This window comes from Schistocerca nitens, chromosome 2 (assembly GCF_023898315.1).
Source record: "Schistocerca nitens isolate TAMUIC-IGC-003100 chromosome 2, iqSchNite1.1, whole genome shotgun sequence".
Classification (NCBI taxonomy): domain Eukaryota; kingdom Metazoa; phylum Arthropoda; class Insecta; order Orthoptera; family Acrididae; genus Schistocerca; species Schistocerca nitens.
This window is the reverse complement of record NC_064615.1, coordinates 356,301,608-356,325,567: the sequence shown is the minus strand read 5'-3', so window position 1 is coordinate 356,325,567 and position 23,960 is coordinate 356,301,608. Positions and strand designations below refer to the sequence as shown.

At 44.0% G+C, this 23,960-nt stretch overlaps 1 protein-coding gene across 1 annotated transcript in view; it reads right to left on the bottom strand.

Moving 5' to 3' along the window:
* LOC126234404 (uncharacterized) overlaps positions 1–21,210 on the bottom strand; it is a 39,950-nt gene extending 18,740 nt beyond the window's left edge. The window contains exons 1-2 of the mRNA XM_049943092.1: positions 21,107–21,210; positions 2,494–2,634 (exon numbers count right to left, since the gene is read on the bottom strand). Coding sequence (XP_049799049.1) covers positions 2,494–2,601 — 108 coding nt within the window. The 5' untranslated portion in view covers positions 2,602–2,634; positions 21,107–21,210. The remainder of the gene's footprint in view (positions 1–2,493; positions 2,635–21,106) is intronic.
* Positions 21,211–23,960: the final 2,750 nt, after the last annotated feature.

Sequence of the window (23,960 nt, the reverse complement as noted above, 5' to 3'; positions counted from 1 at the left end):
CTAGATGAATACTGGCCTGATATGCGTGCCCTGCTTTATTTACACGATTCTCAAACATTTCGAAAACTTTCTCACGCTTTCAAACAATAGACGCAAACAGATGAGGTACACAGTTTCGGTCCTGGGGGAGTGCTGGTGAAAGGAAGGACATCCGGTCACCCACTACCACTAACATTGCCAAATCCAGAATAACATGTCGAACTAGTTGTAGGTATGGGATAAAGGCCAGGAAAAAGGAGAAGAAAGATGTTGGTCTGTTTACATTAGCAGTCAGTAGGCGTATCATAAAATTAGTTAACGAAAACCGATTCTGGGAGCCACAACTAAACCAAGTAGCTGTACCCAAGGATTTACACTTCACTCGGTTGAACTTTATCAGGTCTGACTAGTCTGAAAGGCCGGGACAGTTAGTTCGTAGGCTTGTGTTAAGATAGTAATGGGTTGGTTGTTGAGTAGGAGGGGACTCGTGGTGTTCTCGAGTTTGAAACATTATTTACATTGCCTGAAAAAAAATGAACATAATTTCAAATCCTTTTCAGTGCCATCACTTATTAATGTTACTAACTCACAAGTATAAACATGTAACACACTGCAGTACGTAGCGGGACGTGACTCCCGCACTCTTTCATTGTAAGTATTGTGTCTGGTTCCCTACACTGTACACGGTAACGGCGTGTCAGAAGAGTTATACATCGTTATTACTTCCTCATACACATAAGGTATGGCAGCATTCTTGTGTTACTTTAACGACATTTTAGTGAAGGTGGAAGTTTCTCTCCTGTCTTATAGTAAGACAGCCATAATTTTATTTGCCATAAGTAGCTGGACTGCAGCACACAACTCCTGCCATGATTTAATAATAAAAATAGTTACTCTTCGGTAGGAGCACGTGACATGTATCCTAGGCGCTTGTACCATAGAAGACATACGAAATGCTTACGAAATACGATGCGAGCAAGATACTACAGGGGTGAAAAAGTTGACCTTGCGAACGGGAGGATCGGTTTTCAGATTGCCCTTTGACCATTCAGATTTGGGTCTAAATAGCTTGAGACGAATGCCTGGATTCGTCAACGCTTTCAAATCCGTCTCTAACGATGTTGTCATTGATGGGACGTTAAACCCTAATTTTCGTTCCATGAAAGTGTGCCCGTAAAAAAGTCAGTATCGTCACTGAAAATCTATCGCAAAACCCAACGGTAATACTGGATACAGGAAACAAAGTAAGTCCCATGGGTTTGGGATTCAGATATTATTCTCCCCGCACAAATGATTGATAGAATCTCCATAAGAACATTGTTGTTCATGAAACTCGCGTATGATATACATGGTACCACATAACATGAACAACAGTGATATTTCAGTGAGGAAAGAAGTTACTGGAAACAATTTTTCGCTGGTGGTAGTGCGTGTAGAGCGAAGTAAAGTGTAGCGTAGTTAATAACTATAAATTTTTATCTATCGGAATATAGAAGTAATTTTAACGGCATTCGACAGCTCTTGAAAAGAATCAAGGAAAAATAACACATGCCTGTGTCCGCTTTGAAGCTTTCCGCAAAAAACAACGTGTTAGTCCGCGTAATGTGAGCTTTAATCCTATTTGCGCAACGCAAATCAACCATTATTTCCACGTATACATCAGCTAAAAGGGTTAAAAATGCGCTGGGCCACGTAGTTTGGCCTCGCATAACGTTCTTTCACATATTGCAATACGTACAGAATTCAGCTCCTAGAAAAACCCAGACAGGCATTCAAATTCGGAGACTACATACGTGATGAAAGATGATGACTTTCTAAGTTACATAATTGCAAAAATTTGTTCTTATCGCGAAGCCGGAAAGTTGCTAAAAGTAGTTAGTGAGATTTTGTCTGTTGTTTGGCTTTTGCATTTACAGAGGTATCTTGTTATTGTTAGAGCACAAACAAGTTTCGGCATCTCTGCCTCATAACCAGTGGATCATTATCCATTGATTTCTGGCTTTTCAAGCAACGGAACATGAGGTAAAGGCGTACATTGACACTGATTATGTTCCAAACACGCAGTACAAGGACAATATGCCTTACCATTGGCGATGGTAGAAGGCGCCACTGTATTCAAATGGAAGTAACTGCATTCTGGTAGATTATTACAGCAGATATTTGTTTGCAAAAACCAAGAAACAGAGCTGCATTATTCCTAGGATGATGCTTGGAAAATTTAGTTTTTCTATCATTCTTATTTGAATTTTTCGTTTGTAAATTTTTGTCAAACAATCCTTCGAGGACATTAATAACATACACTCTCTGGAATTTTTCATGGGTTTGGACACACTTTACTGATATAATGTACACTGTGTGAAAAGCTTTATTAGTTGCGGGAAATGTGTATGTGTCTTGTGTGTCTTAAAATTTTCTGTGTTAGTCATCGGTAACTGCGAACAGCTGATGGGACTCCGGAAAATGAAATGGGCGGCAGAGCTGTATCAAGCGCCTCGCTTTGCATGCGCCACTTACCTTCATCATGGCGTACTTCCTGATGAACCTGTCCTCGCCGCCGCCGAAGGCGTCGACCGCGGCTACTGCCGCCAACCACGTGACCGCCGCCGCTACCACAAGCTGCATCTCGGCTGTGTAGCGCTCTTGTCAGCGGGATCCCTGCACACATTATTACAGTTCTTAATTTGTGTCGGTTTTCTCTTAGCATTTGTAAAGGTAACATGGCTCATAGTGGTTCCTAAACTGCGTCAATCACAGCATGACAAACCACCGCTTCAGCTGTCATTAACGCAAGCTACTGCAGTGTCGCTTAGTTCACAGTTAGAGGCTCAGAATAAAATTTCACCGCTAGTATGTGGCCAATAATGGCGGGTATCATTCTGTGCACCAGTATCCCGGGTTAAACCCCAAAGTTCTTCGTAGCGTCTCAGAGTGAGAGCATGGTGACTCCTTAGTCGGATGGGGACGTTAAACTCGGAAGTCCATTTGACGCTGTTGCAGAGAAGTAGATTAGCACACGGTTTAGCCCTCTCAATTCTCTCTCATCGTCATAAAAAAAGAAAAAACAAATCGAACAATTCTGCACGCACTTATCGGTCATTGCAGTTAAAACTGTACGAACGGGAGTTACTATTGTGTACGAAGTCAGAAAAAACTTTTCCGACTTTACACCTGATCCTTCCTCTCAAGGTGTACCACCTAACGGTGCATTGCAACTTTCCTTAACCGCGTTATAGGTACGTTGTTACTAGTGGTTACGTTTAGGCCTCTTTTTATTTGGGCTTAAAGTCCCGTGGAAAGCGCGATTATCACAGACGGGAGTTCTGATTTCTGATAATAGTACAGTTTATGAAGGGTAATTTGTGGTAATAGGAGGTAGGGCAGGAATGAAGGGTAGTTGAAGGCATATATACATACATATGTTTGTCATCAAATGACTCTGAGCACTATGGGACTTAACATCTGAGGTCATCAGTGCCCTAGAACTTAGAACTACTTAAACCTATTGTGTACGAAGTCAGAAAAAACTTTTCCGACTTTACACCTGATCCTTCCTCTCAAGGTGTACCACCTAACGGTGCATTGCAACTTTCCTTAACCGCGTTATAGGTACGTTGTTACTAGTGGTTACCTAAGGACATCACACACATCCATGCCCGAGGCAGGATTCGAACCTGCGACCGTAGCGGTTCGCGCGGTTCAAGACTGAAGCGCCTAGAACCGCTCGGTCACAAAGGACGGCTGTTTGTCATCCTAGTCACAGTGTTGCATTCACGCTGTTATTTATGAAGAACGCCAGGGTGAAGGCTTCATTAATATGTCCAGTCCCGTTTAAAATACTTGTCTAGCTTCCCTAATACTTTATCTCAAATAATCTGCTGTCCATGATATACCAAACCACTAAAAATAATCTGGAAAGCTTAATAAGAATAACTGAGCCAAAATTTAAACATCTGTCTCCGAATGGATAGTACACTCTCATTATTATTATTATTATTATTGCTGCGTCACATCGACTCACCATCTGAGATACAGGGATGAAATCGGACGTTCTGTCCTGCAAAGCTGACCAGCTTCCAAACGTGACTACCATTCTTGTTTCTACTACGCAATGAAACAGTTCTACTGCGAAATATAAGCCTTGTGCTAGTGGCAAATGACATACGTTCAGCATGAAAGGAACTGTTTTTCAGAAAACAAACTTCATAGAAGAATTTGACGTTTTTCTCTGCTAGGTATAAGGCACAGCAGACACGTATTACCAGCACCTGTGATTGCTATACACTGTGTCTTTTACAGGAATATGAGCGCACGACTTAAATCGTTTCTCGTGATTGTGTTAAGAATTGTTTCTCGTGGTTGTTTTACCATATTATACTGTACTTGGCTATTGTGTAAGTCTACTGATTTGTCGACTTTTGCCATTTTTTTTCTAGTTGTGTCATCAGGTCGGATTAACTATTTGTGTGAGAACGTATCAAATCTGAAATTTCAGAAAATTTTGTGTGAGAACCTATCAAATCTGATATTTCAGAAAATGTTTTTTACGTTCTATGTTTCTGGTGTGTTATAATGTCATGTAGCATTACATGTCAGGGATTATAAGGCATATGTCAATAAAATCCAGTAGTTGCTAAGACTTTACACACATCAATGAAACGTGCCAATTTGGTCACACTGTGAATAGTTCTGTGTATGTTAGCGAACACAGTGGAAGCACACTTGGAGGAGAGGGCCAACCAATTTTGCCTGAAGAACAAGGTGTTCTCATGTTACATATACAACCAACTGCTCGATCGCACTAATTTAGGAATCTCAGTATAGAGAACACCAGTCTTTCATAGGCCTACTGGCGAATCCCCGATGATAGCACTGCCCTGAAACCTTTATCTAGAACTTATGAAAAGATTTACGTTCACGAAGTTGCAGGTGGAGGATGTTCTACACTAAACCTCAAACCTGTCTGCAGCGTTTCGTTTAGTGATCATGATTGTTGTCGATCGCCCACGATATGGAGAGACTATGGTAGAGCTCTCTATTGTATTTTTTGTTGTTATCGTTTCCTTACATTCGTGATAATCCATTCACATCAAGAAAGGTGCCTCAAATGCTACATTCATGATTGTAACAATAATGCAGGTGAGGAGGATATATGGGTACTGGCTCATTTTGCTCACCGGGCTAGCATTGATTGCGCAGATCTTTCCCTTAGCTCGAACTAGACACTCGCTTTCAGAGCCACCGCATCGTCAGAGAAAGGCAATTGTCTCTATTCCATGTTTCCCGGAAGAGTGCTGTCTTCCTGCATTTTGCTGTCCAAACACCCAGAATAAGTGTGACATTAACTATTTAATTGCTTCAGAACAATCGTTGTTGAACTACATGTTTGAATCAAAAATAGCGAAAAAATTCTTATAGGAACTACAAGAGACTGCAACAGTATTGTAATAAATCAACATTTGAAACTGAGGAAGAAATCTCTAGTGTCGTAATCTCGTTTTGCTTCTGTGATGAGTACAATGAAGGGAATAAATGTTGCGTAATTCATAAAGTCTGTACAGGGGATTACGTTTTATCTCGCGGATTAATATAAGTGGAATCTCCACTTTCGTAAACGAATCTAAATATATAATATTGCGTCTCAGAGGATATCTTCTGTTGTACAACAAATTAAGTTTTTTTTCCCTCTTCATTTACGGGTGGACCGCGGGAATAGTAATTGCTTGTATGCCACTGTGCAAGATGTTATTATTCATATTTTATTTTCACAGATTCGGTTTGCAGAGGTTGGAGAATGTTTGCAGGTGCCGCCCTGAAAATCTGTGAGGTATTAGAATTTTTGAATGTCTACCAGTTAAAATCAGTATTTATGTTAGTCTCCCACGAAGAAGACAAACCTGAAACCGTTCGGGCTAACCAAACGAATAATTTAAGCATTTTATTTAGTTTGTTATTGTGGTATGAACATCTGAAGCAGACGTTAAAACCTGTAGAAGCATGGAGATGATCGAGGTTACTTACTTACGCTAATATCTGAACTGTGAGTGAAGAAAGCGGTTCTTTTCACTCGATACACACCATTCTCGTTGAGCAAGTTTGCTACGTCAGTCACACAGTTACTTTAAAGGCACTAAAGTACTGTTGTAGCACCGTTACTATTTATGGCGCGTTTTTATGGGACAGCAGTGAGCTGTATGGGAGGAGTGCCCCCTAACATAGTAATACATAATTTCTGAGAACCCATGCGGTCCGTAGAATTGGTGTGTCGTGGGCGAATCTTTGTCTGGGTAATTGGTGTTCTAGCAGTAAAATAAAAATAACTCCAAATGGCTCACTTCCAACCAAACTTTTGATAAGTTTTATTTAATGCCAAATTGTATATTGGAAAGAGCATTTGCTTTATACACTCTTAAGACAAAAAAAAAGACACACTAAAAAGGAATTATGCTAATGGGACGAAAATTGATAGATCTGACTTACATATACAGACAAACAAATAAAAAAATATAAAAATTGGATGATTTATTCAAGAGAAAGAGCTTCACAAATTGAGCAAGTGAATAACGCGTTAGTTCACTGCTGGCCCTTATGCAAGGAGTTTTTCGACTTGGTGTTTATTGCTAGAGCTGTTGGATGTCCTCTGGAGGGATATCGTGCCAATTTCCATCCAATTGGCGCGGTAGATCGTCAAAATTCAGAGCTGGTTGGAGGGCCCTGCTCATAATGCTTCAGATGTTCTCAATTATTGGAGAGAAATCCGGTTACCTTGCCGGCCAAAGTAGGGTTTGGCTAGCACGAAGACGAGCAGTAGAAACTCTAGCCGTGTGCGGGCGGGTATTACCTTGCTGAAATGTAAACCTAGAATGGCTTTCCACGAAGGGCAACAAAACGGGACGTAGAATATCGTCGACGTACCGCTGTGCTGCAAGAGTTCCTGCTATGTAAAGAAATGCCACCCCAGAGGATCACTCCTGGTTGTTGGGTCGTATGGTGTGCGATCGGTTGGTATCTCACCGCTGTCTGGGGCTTCTCTAGACACGTCTTCGCTGGTCATCTGGTCACAGCTCGAAGCGGGACTAATCATTGAAGACAATCAATGAGATTCCAGGCCGAAAACGTGTCTAGAGACGCCCCGGACGGCGGTGGAGTACCAGGATACCAACTTGACTGTCGCCCGCCATGTGGCCTGATAACCAGGAGTGATGGTCTGAGTGTCCATTTCTTATCATAGCAGGATCCCTTTCGTTCTCATCCGCGGCACCCTTGCAGCACAGGGGTACGCCAGTGAAATTCTACTCCCCGTTTTGTTGCCCTTCATGGCAAGCCATCCTGGGCTTACATTTCAGCAAGATAATAACCGCCCGCATACGGCGAGAGTTACTACTGCTAGTCTTCGTACTTGCAAAACCCTATCTCGGCCAGCAAGATCGTCGGACCTCTTCCCAGTAATTGAGAATGTTCGGAGCAGTATGGGTTGGCCCCTCTAACCTGCTCGGGATTTTTACAATCCAACGCACCAGTTGACAGAATAGGACACGATATCCGTCAGGAAGACGTCCACTGTCTGTATCAGTCAACGCCAATCCGAATAACTGCATGCATAACGGCAAGAGGTGGACCAGCATGTTATTGTCATGCTCAATTTGTGAAGCTCTATTTTTTGAATAAATCATCCGTTTTTTTGAAATTGCAATCATTTGTTTGTCTGTACATGTGACATGTACCGATTTCTGTTCTATTCGGATAATTCCTTCGTGGTGCGTCTTTTTTGTTTTTTGTCTTAGAGCGTATTTCCATTTGCTGTCTCTGATGACGCCAGCCCTGGAAAAACACTGCACACATTCCAAATGTCCCAATGCCTGTCGGTCTGGGCTGTAAAGAAAAGTTATGTACCAGGCGCTACAGTCTGGAGCCGAGCGACCGCTACGATCGCACGTTCGAATCCTGCCTCGGGCATGGATGTGTATGATGTCCTTAGGTTAGTTAGGTTTAAATAGTTCTGAGTTCTAGGCGACTGATGACCTCAGAAGTTAAGTCGCATAGTGCTCAGAGCCATTTGAACCATTTGTACCAGAATATATGACGCAGCGAGTGCTTATATTATTCTAAGCGCCCACTACTATGAAAAAGTAATTGATTTTATAATTAAGACTTAAAAGTAACTCGCGTCTGATGCCCCTCAAATAAATTAAGCCTAAGAAAAACACCCAGTATAGTCTTTAACCTACAAAAATGTACTAATTGGTGTAGGAGGAAGCCTTTAGTCTTCTTGTCGGTAAGGGACTAAATAATTTCATCGTCTCACACATGATACATTCTGTTAGTCGTGGTCGTACCGCAGTTACCCAGTTACGACATTCGTTGAGGCGATACAAAGATTTGGAATGTATATTTTTGTTATCCGCGTGAAGCGTGCAGTATGTGTTAGTAAGCATTATTCTGAACGCCTAATGGACGTGGCCAGCTCTTATGAGTCATTCTACTTTTCCTTCATACATGGAGTAATCTGAAAAAATCAAGCTCGAAACTTATCTGCATCTTGTACAGTACGCCGAACGTATATCATAGATTTAAATTTTATTGATTTTCTGAAGCGATTGAAAGGGTTTGGTTCGTAGTTCTCCAAGCCTGATTAAAATTAAAAGGTAAAGTTTAAAGGAACTCCGCTTCTTAAAAATGGGTGAACACAATGTAATGGTACTCTTCTTCGATATCTCATCTGCTTGTGTGCAATCCACAAACAAATTGTTTCTTCCACATCTACTCACGATTAACTGCGCAAGGAAATGGTAGCCGCCAAATTAACTGGAGTCATGAGCTGAAAACTCCCGACTCCCCGTTTTGTGAGCAAGAAGCTTCAAATTTCGTGCGCGAGGGCTTTACACGGGGTGCATTACTGGGAAGAAAGCATCCGTAAAGGATCCGAAAGAGAATCAGTGCATAATACTCGCTCTCTAACCATATTTGACCCACTTGCCTGGAAGCTATTGGTTCCCGCTTGATCTAGCGTTTTCCGTGCGAGCATTGGGCTTTCGATCTCCGTCCTAGTTGTTTTGTTACGGACTAACGAACCCGGACGAGCGCTATGCTAATGGTGAGGTGGCAGTGTCTCAAGAATCTGCCCGCGAGCCTGCGGCCTCCGTTTCTGGCCCGCTACCAGCCGCGCCGTTGGAATGACTTGACGCACAGTCGTCCCAGGCACAGGCATGCAGGTGCGAGTGCGGCAGTGCGTCTGGAATCACCAAATAGGCCGCGAAAACCTGCGTCATCGCTGTACCGCTCATTCTCCCACGCCAGCTATTCAGTGATCGCTGGTATTCTTTTCAGACGCTCATTGATACAGAGGTGGGGCAGCGGGGACGATCAGTGACGGTAAGCAGTAGCTATTTCCACATTGTCTCATTGTTCATAAACCCAAATGGAACGAAGCTTACCAACTCTTGTTACTGATTTGCAAGGTACGTTCAAATGTTTGTTATATCATGTTGCCTACTGGCTTTCCAGTGTGGCGTGACGACACCAGAGGTATTGACTTTGTTTCCAAACCATAGCATACTGGCTAATATGAAAGAATCAACACTTGTATGACTGATTCTTGAGTACTGCTCGTCAGTCAGGAACCCTTACCAATTTAGATTTGTAGGAGAGAGTGAGAAGACTCAACGAAGAGTTGCAGGTTTCTTCACGGGCGTTACGAGAATATTCAGAAAATTCCTTCGGTAGAAGATGAGAGAGGGGCGCTGTGTATCACGAAGAGGTTTACTGTTACAGTTCCGAGAGCGTACGTTCGAAGAAGAGTCTCGCAATATATTACTTTCTCCCATATACTTGTATATTTTACGAAATGACAACGACGAGAAAATCAGAATAATTAGAGATCATACGAAGGTTTTTCGACAGCCGTTTTTCTCACGAACATGTCGCGAATGCCACAGGGAAGTGAGGGGGGAATGTGCCAGACGCGCAGTGTGCCACGTTGAAGTATAGTGTATCTTGCAGAAGCAGATGTATGTACTGCCTCTATAGATTTTCGATAGGCGTTCCACACTATTACCATATTGTCGACTAATAATAAAGATATGATTGTACAGAGTATGCTCATAGATATGTGGTTTGCTTGAAGAATTTTTGATTATCAGAATCCATGATTTTTGTTGAAATTAAAGCATTCAGTTGCCAGGTATTATGTTGTTTTTGTCACAAAACCGGTTTCGACGCAGTCACTAGTCATCCTCAAATGTATCAAGTGTTTTGTTTGTTATTTCATCGTTTGACCTTCCTGTTTTCGGCGTAACTACTTAGCACACTACAGAATGACTCTCAAATGAATCAAAATAGATTCGTGTGAATAAAACAACAATAATATTGGAAACTGAAGCGTTTGATATCAGTAAACATGCAAACTAGACTTGGTGAAGAATTCCGGTACTTCGCGGAGTGGCAACTCAGTTACTCGTTCATGAGCAGTATTGCATTAGGCGAAAAATGTTCAACAAAAGGGAAAGTAACATCAAGTATGCCTCAGGACGCGAAATAGGTCCACAAATGTTCTCAGTAAGCTTAAGCCATTTGTTGGATAGGGTCAGTAAGGAAGGAAGCAACAGAAGAGATTGTTACCGAAGTTTTCCAAAGAATAATTAAGCAATTCTGGAATAATTAAGCAGTTCTCTGAAAACACTCTCCCTAAATTTTGAGAAAACGCACTATATTCAGTTCTGCACAACAAAAAGAGCCGTACCAATAACTGGTATGCATGTGTACAGGGGTCATTAAGGATGGTATAGTGATCCAAATTCTGGAGTGTACATATTGGTGAAAACTTGAACTGGAAGAAGCGTGTTATTGAGCTTCTCAAACAATTTACAGGTACTTTTGCTCTTCATATAAGTACCAGTCTTCGAAACAAACGATCAACCTCCGGACAATTTGTATATTTCCAGTCAATATTGTCTTATTGAATAATTTTCGGCGGTAACTAGTCACTTGGAAAGAAAGTATTGATTACACAAAACAGAGGAGTAAGAATAATATGCGGTATTCGCCAGCGGTCGTAGTGTAGGCACCTGTTCATGGCATTTTGACTGCATCATCGCAATACATATGTTCGTAATGAAATTCGTCGTAAATAATCCATCACAATTTGAGAAGAATAGTAATGTCCATATGTAAAACAATAGAGGAAAAATGACATTTATTATACATTATTAAAGCTATCGATGGTTCGAAAATGACTTCACAGCAGCAGAAGGTTTTGATCATGTGCCCAGTAACGTAAAATGTCTGATAGATGGCAAAGCAAGTTAAAAATCTAACCTAAAATCATTTCTCCTGGACAACGCCTTCAATTCCGTGGTCGAGTTTCCCTTTTAGAACTGACAGCCTGGAGAAAAAACACTTGTTTTTAAATGTAGCTGCGTGAGAAGGACTAAAAATACTGTAATGTGTTCTTAATACTAGAAGTAAAGTACATACAAATCCTGTAAAGTGACTATTTAAAACATAATTTCGATCGAAGAATCGTCCAAATGACCTATGGAACATGTAGGTAACTCAGAAGTACAGCACTGTCAGATGGTTCACTGGCGGAACTGTTGTCTGCGGGGAAGTATCGTTGCTGGATGATAGAAAGGAGATGCACTACGACGTAGACAGAATTTCCATTTGGTGTCACGAGTGACTTCTCTGTTAAGATGCAGACAAATGTAAGTTAAGGACCACAGCAGAATGAGAGAATAAGTAATCCCTAATCACAAGTTAAACGTCTGGAGCCTGCCATACACTTTAAATACGAGTAATACCAAAAAGCGATATTAAGTGGTTTTAACAAGTAAATTCAGCACAAGATGTCAGCGAGACCAATTCTCGAGTAATGCTCGAAGGTTTGGGAGTCCTCATGAAATAGGCGTGGCAGCATACTGCGAGTGCATTCAGAGCCGTACTGCTACGATCATAATATGTTGGTATAATCTATACAGAAATATAACGGAGAGACCACGGAACTTAAACGAGAATCCTTTAGAAGGAAGACGACGCTGTATTTCGAAACATGGCTAAGTTCAGGCAACATGTTCGCGAGGATAATTGTGGGGTAACTCTGCTTCCACCTTATATTGTTCGTAGAGGCGATGATAATAACTTGTGGCATATAAAACTATACGGACAATAACTTTTTCCTCGTTCCATAATCGAACAGAATAGGATAGTAAGTTGCCAATGGTGCTACGAACCACTGTACAATGGCTTACGGATAATTTATACTGTTCAGTTACATTAATATGATCACCTGTCACAAGCCTGATTAATCTCCTTTTGCAGACCGCTGCAAAACATGCAGGAAGAGAGTTAGCGAAATTATGTAAGATATTGATAGGTATATGAAGCCGTGCCGATTCGAGTGCAGTGGCCGGCTGTGCTAGGTTTCATGGTTGAGGATCCATGACGCGAACAGCCCATTCGAGGTGGTCCCACAGATTCTCGATTGGGTTAAAATCTGGGTAGTTTGGTGGCCAGAAGAGTACGGTAAATTCATCGCCGTGCTCTCCGAACTACCACCTACACTACAAACTGTATGACACGTTACATTATCCTGTTGGTAGGTGCCATCGTGCCGAGGAAAAACAAACTGCGTGAAGCAGTGAATATGATCCCAAAGGAGAGATGCACACTTGTGTTGATCCACTGAACCTTCCTGAATGACGAGATCACAGAGAGAATGCCACGAAAATATTCCCCAGACCATGACGCTACCTCCTCCGGCCTCGACCCGTACGACGATTGTTGCAGGGTGTTTACTATCAGGCATACGCACCAATGGCCAATTCCCCAACGGAGCATAAAACGCGATTCATCTGAAAAGATCACGTGTCGCCACTCAGTGGACGTCCAGTTGCGGTACTGGCGTACGATGAACAGCAGTCAGCATGGGTGCATAATTCAGGCGCTCGCTGCGAAGGTCCATATGCGGCAAAGTTCGCTGAACAGTCGTTGAGGAGACACTCTTGGTAGCCGCTTGGTTCACTTGGGCGATCAGTTACTCAACAGTTTCACGTCTCTTCGCACATACACTGCTCCGGAACCGTCGTTCACCCCTGTCATCTACGGGTCCAGTGTGCATCATAGTTGCCTCGGCACCGGTTTTGGATAGCGCAATTTTCCCATGCACGTTATACTTTAACCATGCGGCGCACGAGCAGTTTGTAAATTTAGCCGTTTCGGAAATGCTTCCACCCTTAACCCTAAAGCAAATAATCACGCTCTTTTAGGCGTCAAATAAATTGCTCCGTTTCCGCATTACAACCAGTGCACTTTTTTCCGCGTCCCCAGACACTGTGTGTCCTCTACTGCTACTGCTGCTATCTGTAGCGGTTATTGCACAGGTTGACGTCGAACACAGGTGTTCACATTAATGTGATTGTCTATGAAGATGTAGTGAAACGCAAAACTTGTTTCTAAGCCACTCAATATTAGTAACCTACAATTTTTACATTAATGATCTCCAAACATGTCACATACGTGACCAACATTCATTTTTCCATAGTCTCAACTTTTGCGACTATAGGATATGTTCGAAATTTCGATTCTGATTCAAAAGGCTGAAACAGCGGGACACCTGACCGGCATCAGCAAGTGTCAGAAAACGGAGTAATTAATACGTTTTAATAAAAATGTTATCACTTAACTTTGAAACTACATTTGTGCAGAGGGTACTAGAGAAGTTTCGCAGTACAACTCAATTTACGTTACTCTGTAAGAAATTTTCTACTAAACTGAACATATTCCTTCTTTCATCGAAACCATTTTTATCCATTTGTTTTCTGTAGATACACACATTCATCGTACTATGCCTGCAGAAACTCGTCATCTGTACAAAATCATCGTCCTTTCAGGTTAGCTTTTGTTTTTGAGAATCATGTGCCACAAAGTCAAGTTTAAGAGGAAGGTGTTCAACATCAAACATATCGTTTTCCAAGAAGATAATGTCCCAAATCACAGAGCTACCTGTGCCCGCATTGATTGACGGGCCACATATTCTTGACTAGGTCACGTGACCAGCCCAGAAATTGATAATTGACTATTATCGAGCATCTGTGGCCAACTTCGCAACAGGAAATCCGAAAGTGCTGTTGTAATCATGGCAATTAAGTTGTTTAAATAATTTTCGCAACGGTCTATTTCTACACTCCTGGAAATGGAAAAAAGAACACATTGACACCGGTGTGTCAGACCCACCATACTTGTTCCGGACACTGCGAGAGGGCTGTACAAGCAATGATCACACGCACGGCACAGCGGACACACCAGGAACCGCGGTGTTGGCCGTCGAATGGCGCTAGCTGCGCAGCATTTGTGCACCGCCGCCGTCAGTGTCAGCCAGTTTGCCGTGGCATACGGAGCTCCATCGCAGTCTTTAACACTGGTAGCATGCCGCGACAGCGTGGACGTGAACCGTATGTGCAGTTGACGGACTTTGAGCGAGGGCGTATAGTGGGCATGCGGCGGGAGGCCGGGTGGACGTACCGCCGAATTGCTCAACACGTGGGGCGTGAGGTCTCCACAGTACATCGATGGTGTCGCCAGTGGTCGGCGGAAGGTGCACGTGCCCGTCGACCTGGGACCGGACCGCAGCGACGCACGGATGCACGCCAAGACCGTAGGATCCTACGCAGTGCCGTAGGGGACCGCACCGCCACTTCCCAGCAAATTAGGGACACTGTTGCTCCTGGGGTATCGGCGAGGACCATTCGCAACCGTCTCCATGAAGCTGGGCTACGGTCCCGCACACCGTTAGGCTGTCTTCCGCTCACACCCCAACATCGTGCAGCCCGCCTCCAGTGGTGTCGCGACAGGCGTGAATGGAGGGACGAATGGAGACGTGTCGTCTTCAGCGATGAGAGTCGCTTCTGCCTTGGTGCCAATGATGGTCGTATGCGTGTTTGGCGCCGTGCAGGTGAGCGCCACAATCAGGACTGCATACGACCGAGGCACACAGGGCCAACACCCGGCAGGGTGTGGGGAGCGATCTCCTACACTGGCCGTACACCACTGGTGATCGTCGAGGGGACACTGAATAGTGCACGGTACATCCAAACCGTCATCGAACCCATCGTTCTACCATTCCTAGACCGGCAAGGGAACTTGCTGTTCCAACAGGACAATGCACGTCCGCATGTATCCCGTGCCACCCAACGTGCTCTAGAAGGTGTAAGTCAACTACCCTGGCCAGCAAGATCTCCGGATCTGTCCCCCATTGAGCATGTTTGGGACTGGATGAAGCGTCGTCTCACGCGGGGTCTGCACGTCGAGCACGAACGCTGGTCCAACTGAGGCGCCAGGTGGAAATGGCATGGCAAGCCGTTCCACAGGACTACATCCAGCATCTCTACGATCGTCTCCATGGGAGAATAGCAGCCTGCATTGCTGCGAAAGGTGGATATACACTGTACTAGTGCCGACATTGTGCATGCTCTGTTGCCTGTGTCTATGTGCCTGTGGTTCTGTCAGTGTGATCATGTGATGTATCTGACCCCAGGAATGTGTCAATAAAGTTTCCCCTTCCTGGGACAATGAATTCACGGTGTTCTTATTTCAATTTCCAGGAGTGTATATGTTTTCAGGTAATTGTTTTTGTGGTGAAGTGCGCATATGTCTCACGGTTCGCTCTTAGGATTTACTTTTTTAAAGGAAGATTCGTTTGTTTGGTGACAGACATTTGCTGTCCGCAATGACAACTGACCGCTACAGGTAGCTGAGGTTTGTAACACACATTAGTGCGGTGGCAGTCGTCCTTTTGGTTGCCCAGTTGTATCCTCATTGCGGGAAAAAACTACTTTAACCAGTATCTGACCAGTAAGTGCAGGATAAATTGTGTCGGAAAGTTTTTGCCACCATGCATCACGCTAAGGCTCTGGACTGAATTCTAAATCTTTCCGTAATATCTTGTGGAGAGACCCTTCCTTTGACTGGGGCATTTAACTCAACTGTCTCGGTTATTATTCATGATACAAAAAAGACAAATGCAACGCTACACGCAATCGTCACAATCTCTTGCGCTAAACAGTTGCCACTCAGAAATGAGAGTTCAGGGAAGACACAGTCTGAGCCAAACGTGATGGCTTTTTCGTTGCCTACCACTTTCCTCGCACGTAGCGTCGCCTGCCGAGTCAGTGACCACGGCGCTCTGCAAAACACGCCAGGTGTTGGCTCCGGCACCTGAATCTTAAGCAAGGTCTTGGCCGCTGAACAACCTTCATTTAATGTGGGAAGCGCTGTATAGGCAGCCAGTATCTGTGACCAAGGTCTACTCTTGTTCTAGAGACGGAAGATCAGTGTCGTTGAACGGTGTTTTCATTTACGATATAACATATCCGTCATTACTGTGCTAAAAGCAGGCTGCGTATTGCGTCTACTTTCGTTCTTTCGTACACTGAAGTCACCGGAAAACTGTTCCATAACGTGCAACCAACAAAATCGCAAATTAAAGTGCATTTATTGAAGACTGATTTCGCAGTTGATCAAGAAGAGAATGATGGCTGTGTTCTTCACGAACAAGACACAGAACTAGGATTCAGGGCTTACTGAGTTCAAACCTTGTCCCGCAATTCTGATCATGCTTTGCGTAATCGCCTCACATGAAATTCAGAATGATGTCATGGATAACCTATGGCCCATTGCTTCTCACACCCTGCCGCAACCAAGTATATTGTTCGTGCCTAATTACTTAGCTTCCTTCCATTCGGATGGTCAGACTCCAAATCCTTGTGCTGTTATACTGATTTGGTTATCTCCGTTTCTCTAAATCACTCGAGCGAACCCTAGAGCGTTCCGTAAGCAGACTACGGCGACCAGCTGCCCGTAACTACTTAAACAGTTGAGTTCAGACGATTTTTTTTTAAATTGACGCTGTGGCGAAAGATGGCTATGCGAAGACACCATCGTACGCTCGTGAGGGAAAGAGGTTGAAGAGTAGCTTGAGAGATGTAGGTGTATAACGACTGAATCAGATTGCGATGGCTTTACAGAAACTCCGAATGTTTCCGTGGATAACCTGTGGGCCACTGCTTCTCACGCCCTTTTCCGGCCAAGTATGTTGTCCGTGCCTAATTACTTCGCTTCCTTCCATTTGAATGGTACTGACCTCTGGTACCTGTCTAATTATCCATAGTGCACAATGTAGGTCTGTGCTTTTGAAAATTGCAATAATGGGGGCAGGAAATAAAATTTATTCTACGCGTTATGGGGGTCTTCGAATGAACGACTACATGTTTCCTGTTAAACCAGAGACTGACACATGGCGATGAGACCGCGGATTATTGGTGAACACAGTTGGTGCCAAGCAAATTCAGATGTCGCCATATCGGCGGAACGTGGAGACGAAGGACGGATCGATATCCATCGTTCACGTAAGACGTTTTTTACATTCCAAGTAAACCCTACGGAATGTGGTCGCTGCACAACTTTTAAAGAAGCATCATAAATTTATCTTAGAACTCCGAATCACGTAGCAGTTTGATCAGGCGGGCTGGTACACAAACCGGTCACGGGGAGAGTCTTCTATTTGATGTTAAATCAGCACATGTAACGTGGGATGACGAACTGAAGGACACACCAGCGAGAAATACAACTTTTTAGCAGTACTCCATTGGAGCACTCTTGGTGGTGAAAATGTTGCTGGTTAGCAGTCAGTGGTAGCCATAATAGTGTAATGTTTGCTGAAGGAGAGGACCTTGTGATAACTGTATTCCATTGCTGCGCTGACACCGCAGATGTCACTGACCGACCTTTGGAGGTCATACCGGTACGGAATCCGCTCTGCCCATCAGTCGCGCGCTGGAAAAGTCCTGTTTATGGTCGTTGATATGCATTGCTCACGGCTGAGGAGCGGTTCCATGTATATGTCAATGTACTGGCACTTCGTCCTGGAGCTATAGCAGTCGTCTGAATTGATGAAGACGTCAGTCGCATACCAACTACAATGCAGCGTCTGAGAATTCGCTTTTCACTGCTTGTACGTTTCCCACCGAGATGTGATTTTTAGCTGAGGTTGGCGAAGTCGTAGATCGTTGCGGGTCAACCGCGAATATAGCATCGTTGCCCATGTAATGAGCAGGAGAGGGAATGTGTGTGGGGGGTGTCACAGCACATTTGCTGTGTGCAAATGAACTTATATTTTTATGCTGTTTAGCGGCGCTCTCTGATGTTAGTAATAGAAGTAGGATCAGCTGTAAAAGTTGCACCTTACTCGTAAGAAAACCAATCATAAGTAGCGAAATAAAAAAGATTTGTCGATAAAAAGAATTTTACGTGGTTTTACAGATATGTCTGATTGTGGAATTGACGCAGTAGTTATTACTCCCTTGAAGCCATGCTCATAATGTAGAGATGTCGTACTTTCGCTAATCACTTCTTGCGAGTGGTTGACTGATTCCCTAACAAGCCCATAGCCGATTCTGTACCCTTTGCAGCTACAGATCTGCCTTATCCTTTCCTGCTTACTGGTGCTCTCCTTTAATATGCAAACACATGAATTTGATATCGTTCATTTTTGCCGTTGCTTTCATAATGTGGTGTCTAAATATACGATAACATCTTAATAATATTGGCGTACCTTAATAACATTGGTAACTATTTCTGGAAGTTCGCGTGGAGGTTTAGTAGCCACATGTTAGTAGCCACGTGCTACAGTGCCAGTGAGTCGGAAATCATTCATGATGCTTACTTATATGACAGCAGATATGTTAAATGGGACGAAGACCCAGGTTTAACAGTAGATAAATTGGCAGTCTTGTGTTCGTTAGCAAGATACGGGAAGTGTAATTCATATAGGAAATAAATTGCACTAAACCATAATACTTGCATTTGAATACTGCTCACTTTGTGTGCGATGAATATTAGTGTGGTCATACAGCTGATATTATACGTACGCAAAAGAAATCATGAATGACTCAATGTTTGCCTGTAATATGTCGCTGGAACGGTATAAAATTTGGACATGCAAGCGCGCCAAGAAAGATGCGGCTTATTTAATCAAAAAGTGCTTTCAAAATTTCGAGGACGTGTTTTGATTAAGAAATCAACTGATTGCGGTGACTGTTTCGTCAAATTTTTCAACTGACATTCGGGAAAGGCTGCTTTCTGACATCCAGGTTTAGGTTTCCCGCTTTTTCTGTAAAACTACTAAGACGAATACCGGGTCGGCTCCTTTGAATGGGAGACAACTAATTGCCATAAGCAGCCAATCGTCTCATGGTCTCTTACGGCGTCAGTTGGACGTCAGTATGGAGGAAACAGCATGCTACTGTCTCACCGAGAAAAAATACTTGACAGGTCAAGTACGAACACGAAGATTGTTACATATAAGTTCGGATAAATGTAATAAAACATTTATTGCTGATGTGGAATGGATAGCTGGCCGCTGTGGCCGAGCGGTTCTAGGCTCTTCAGTCCGGAACCGCGCTGCTGCTACGGTCGCAGGTTCGAATCCTGCCTCGGGCATGGACGTGTGTGATGTCCTTAGGTTAGTTAGGTTTACGTAGTTCTAAGTTCTAGGGGACTGATGACCTCAGATGTTAAGTCCCATAGTGCTTAAAGCCATTTGAACGTTCGAAGCCCTTACAGTCCAGAATCGGCGTGTCAATGTCAGAATCGCCGTGAGCATTGAGGCGATCGTCACGCCGACGCACCAGGTTGAAGATATCTTCTAGGTGAAATACCGTGCCGTGCTGCGTTGAAGAAGTCATCGTTTGACAGGATTGGTCGATCTTTCAAGGTCTTTCCTAAGGGAACCAAGGGGTGATAACCGCATGGGGAGAGATGAAAACTATAGGCCGGTGCTGGAGTGTCTCCCACTTGAGCTGACCTAACTTCCCCGTTACGACAACGGAGATATGGGGAGGTGCGTTATCATGAAGAAGCATGTCACAGTTTCCCGGTTTTCGACAGACATGCTGCCCCGTACACATTCTTCATTCTCCGACGGATGTCTACCGGCGTTCGTTCTCCGACATCCTAGAAGAGAATAGCAACACGTTTTGGTCTTGTTCGGACGCATTTGGTAATAATGTCGCCATAGTTCACTTTTCCGCATTTACCGCACGCACGCCGGAAAGACCCGAATGCTACAGTAATCCCTTGTGCCCACGTGGGTGCTTACATACCGGCATCAGAATCGCGCTACGTTGCATGTAAGCTGCAGCAAAGCCTTCAGACGGAAACTTTCTGATCATCCCCTATAAATATCAGTAGCGGGTACCCTTTTGTATGCACAGTTCCGTATTTTTCCGACTAGAAATGTAGATACAGAAGTTTGAAGCTTTCCATAGTCACCAAGATAGACTTCTAAGTGTTTTTAATTTTTAACAGCTACCAGTTTCCATTACACACACCAACATCAATCCAGAATACTCAACTGTCGTCAATAACGGAATATAATCTGTGGGTGTCCGTTGTAACTAATAACGACATACAGCATCATGGTTGTGGTAGTCGTATGGCGTCCGTTAAAAATTGTGAAACATGTTTATTACGAATTTGTTACTGTCAAGCGTCAAATCCTGAATACTGAAGATGCACATTCATTTCACGAATACTGTCAAGCGTCAAATCATGAATACTGAAGATGCACATTCACTTCACGAATGTGTCATTGCCATACAAGTACTATCTGTTAAATAAGTAGGAGTAACATCTTTTAATACCTGGTGATTATCTGTGGAATCGAAACTTACAGTAAACAAAAGCCGAGCGGTTCTATGCGCTTCAGTCCGGAACCGCGCTGCTGCTGCGGTCGCAGGTTCGAATCCTGCCTCGGGCATGGATGTGTGTGATTTCCGTAGGTTAGTTAGGTTTAAGTAGTTGTAAGTCTAGGGACTGATGATCTCAGATGTTAGTCCCATAGTGCGTAGAGCCATTTGAACCATTTGAAGTAAACAAAATCATTGGTCCAACCAGCAACTTACCTCGGTGAATATGACTTTCCTAAAATATTTTAGAAACCGTGGCGAGCCGGATGCATAGATAGGTGTAGAAGTATCGTGGGCGATTATTTTTGATATTATGCAGCTCTGACCTGCAGGCGACTAGCAAGTTGGGCTGACAGTGGTTACAAGCGCAGGCAGTGAGCGGGCGCGCCTACCTGTGTCTGTGTGTATGTGTGCTGCGCCGGCCGTCCGCGGAGCACTCAGGTTGAAAACTGGCGTCGCGGGCGCCGGCGGCCGCTTTATAGCGGGTCGTGGTGGCTCCGTCGTGAGAAGAGAAGCGAAGAAGCGAAGCGGCGGAGGGAACAGCGGTCAGCCGGGGTGACTGACTCACCCGCAGCCCCCACCTGCGGCCGCCGTTCGGCGGGTCACCGTGGCGTGCTGCGTGCGGGGCCCGCGGCCGTCAGCTCACGCTCCTTCCACCGGAGTATACAGCACGGGGGCCCACGGCTCCGGACGCCCGTTCCTCTCGGTTCCAAAGACGTCAGTCATACGGCTCTTACCTTGTAGGACCTACATTCGCTTCTGTTACAGTGCTTCATCTTCGGGTAACACTTCCTACCGAGTTCTGAAACACTGAAGACAGAGTTTATTGCTGGGCTAATAGAAAAAAAAGGATCTGGGACGCTACCGACGCTCACGTTTATTTCAAAGACGTCCCAGGAGGTGGAGATTGGAAATTTAAGCAAACCAGTATAGATAATCCATCTACTAGATGCAAAGGTCGTTGGGTAAGAGTATTAACATGCCAATACAGGAAACGTGCGAATGTATTTTGTTGCTACAGTGTGAGAATTGTGCTGACGTCTGAAATGTTTTCACATACATCTGAAACCGTTTTTCGGTCGACCAAAGCGAGTCCAAACCAAAACGATTACTAACAGAAACTGCCTTCAGTCTGAAGGTTGATTTGAGCCTCACTCTGCGTTGCTAGGCATAGTCATATTGGACATGGTATGTCTTCCTCCATTTTTCGGTCATTTACTACTCCTTTCAATATGCCAAGTTGCACATTGAAAAGGATTCCACGTTAAGCTGTAGGTACCGTTATACAAGTCAACATGCTGTTCTCATGCTCGGGGAAATGACTACAATGAGGTGTATCTAACCTCCGGAGGAAAACTGAAGAATGACTGAAGATCAACTGGAAGTAGCAGAAATGGCTCCGGTTTGGAAAAGCCGGTATTAACGGCCGAGACGTCGTTGAGCTATCCTATGTTCCACCATAGTGGCATCCAAATGACGTCATAGGAGACCAAAAAACGAATGGTTACTTATATGCGTCTTTGCGAGGTGTAATTATTGCGATCACTTTTACGGGAGGAGCTTGTAGGGTAGTTCTTGGAGAGAGGGGGGGAAAAGGTCAGGATTTAAAGTCTCATTGCTGACAGAAAAAAATTCGTCTCATTGTGAGACGGATCGACCTGATGAGGATTCAACTGCAAACTTTTATACACACTATGTTTTTATATTGGGTGCATTGTGCTGCCACCTACTGCCAGGTACTCCACATCAGCGACCGCAGTAGGTGAGAAAACTTGGATTTCATGGTTGAGCGGATGCTCATGAGCTACACATCACGCCTCGCTTTGTGTAAGGAGCGTTTACATTGGACGATTGAACAGTGGAAAAACATTGTGTGGAGTGACGAATCACGGTACATAATGTGGCGATCCGATGGCAGGGTGTGGGTATGACGAATGCCCGGTGAACGTTATCTGCCAGCGTGTGTAGTGTACACAGTAAAATTCGGAGGCGGTGGTGTTTTGGTGTGGTCGCGTTATATGGAGGGGGCTTGCACCCCGTGTTGTTTTGCGTGGCACTATCACAGCACAGGCCTAAATTGATGTTTTAAGTACCTTCTCACTATTGAAGAGCAATTCGGGGATGGCGATTGCATCTTTCAACACGATCGAGCACCTGTTCATAATGCACGGCCTGTGGCGGATTGGTTACACGACAATAACATCCCTGTAATGGACTGGCCTGCACCGAGTCCTGACCTGAATCCTATAGAACACCTTTGGGATGTTTTGGAACACCAACTCCGTGCCAGGCCTCACCGACCGACATCGATACCTCTCCTCAGTTCAGCACTCCGTGAAGAATTGGCTGCCATTCCCCAAGAAACTTTCCAGTACCTGATTGAACGTATGCCTGCGAGAGTAGGAGCTGTCACCGAGGCTAAGGGTAGGCCAACACCATATGGAATTCCAGCATTACCGATGGAGGACACCACGAACTTGTAAGTCATTTTCAGCCAGGTGTCCGGATATTTTTGATCACATAGTGTATGTGGTCCTACACTTAGCCGTCGTCACACGGGATAAGACTGCTAACGTTGACGTGCACACAAGTGGGATATCCAGCGTCACGAGAGACAGATTCGTTGGCACGTGGGACGAGCCGGTTGACATGATGTTGCTCTCTCTGTATTCTCCATTGGAAGTTACCGGTTTTATTTGGCTCGCAAATCATACATTTAGCTCACGAAAACAGACGCACGTAAACTTTCTATGTTAGCTCTGTTAAAGCGCACGTGGTTCTGTCTGTGGCATAGATAAATAAAAATTTCAATACCCTTGTACATGTAATAACACAAAAAGGAAAGTTTCGTGTCAGTAATGACATAAGCTTATAAATGTTCACCAAATCGAATGAACTCATTTCTGACAGAGAGCGCACAACATCAAATTATTTCCATTAATTTCATTAGAGAGTCACACAACCTTTTCGAAAATGCAAAGATGAAAAAATTTTGTTACTGCAGAACGTGAACTCTCTTGCCTCTGTTCTACAGCGTGGCACCTGTATAAACTACACTACACGAAAGCTGTACCACAAGAGACAGTGTATTTTATGTTACGATCTTCTGAAGGCTTTTATCTGCGGAATGTTATTAATTGACATTTAGTTATAACAAATCCTAACAAGAACGACATGTTTTTCATGAATCTTCAATGTGCTGTTGCCCTAAAGAGGCGTACTTTCGTAACATGCGAGCTACAATGG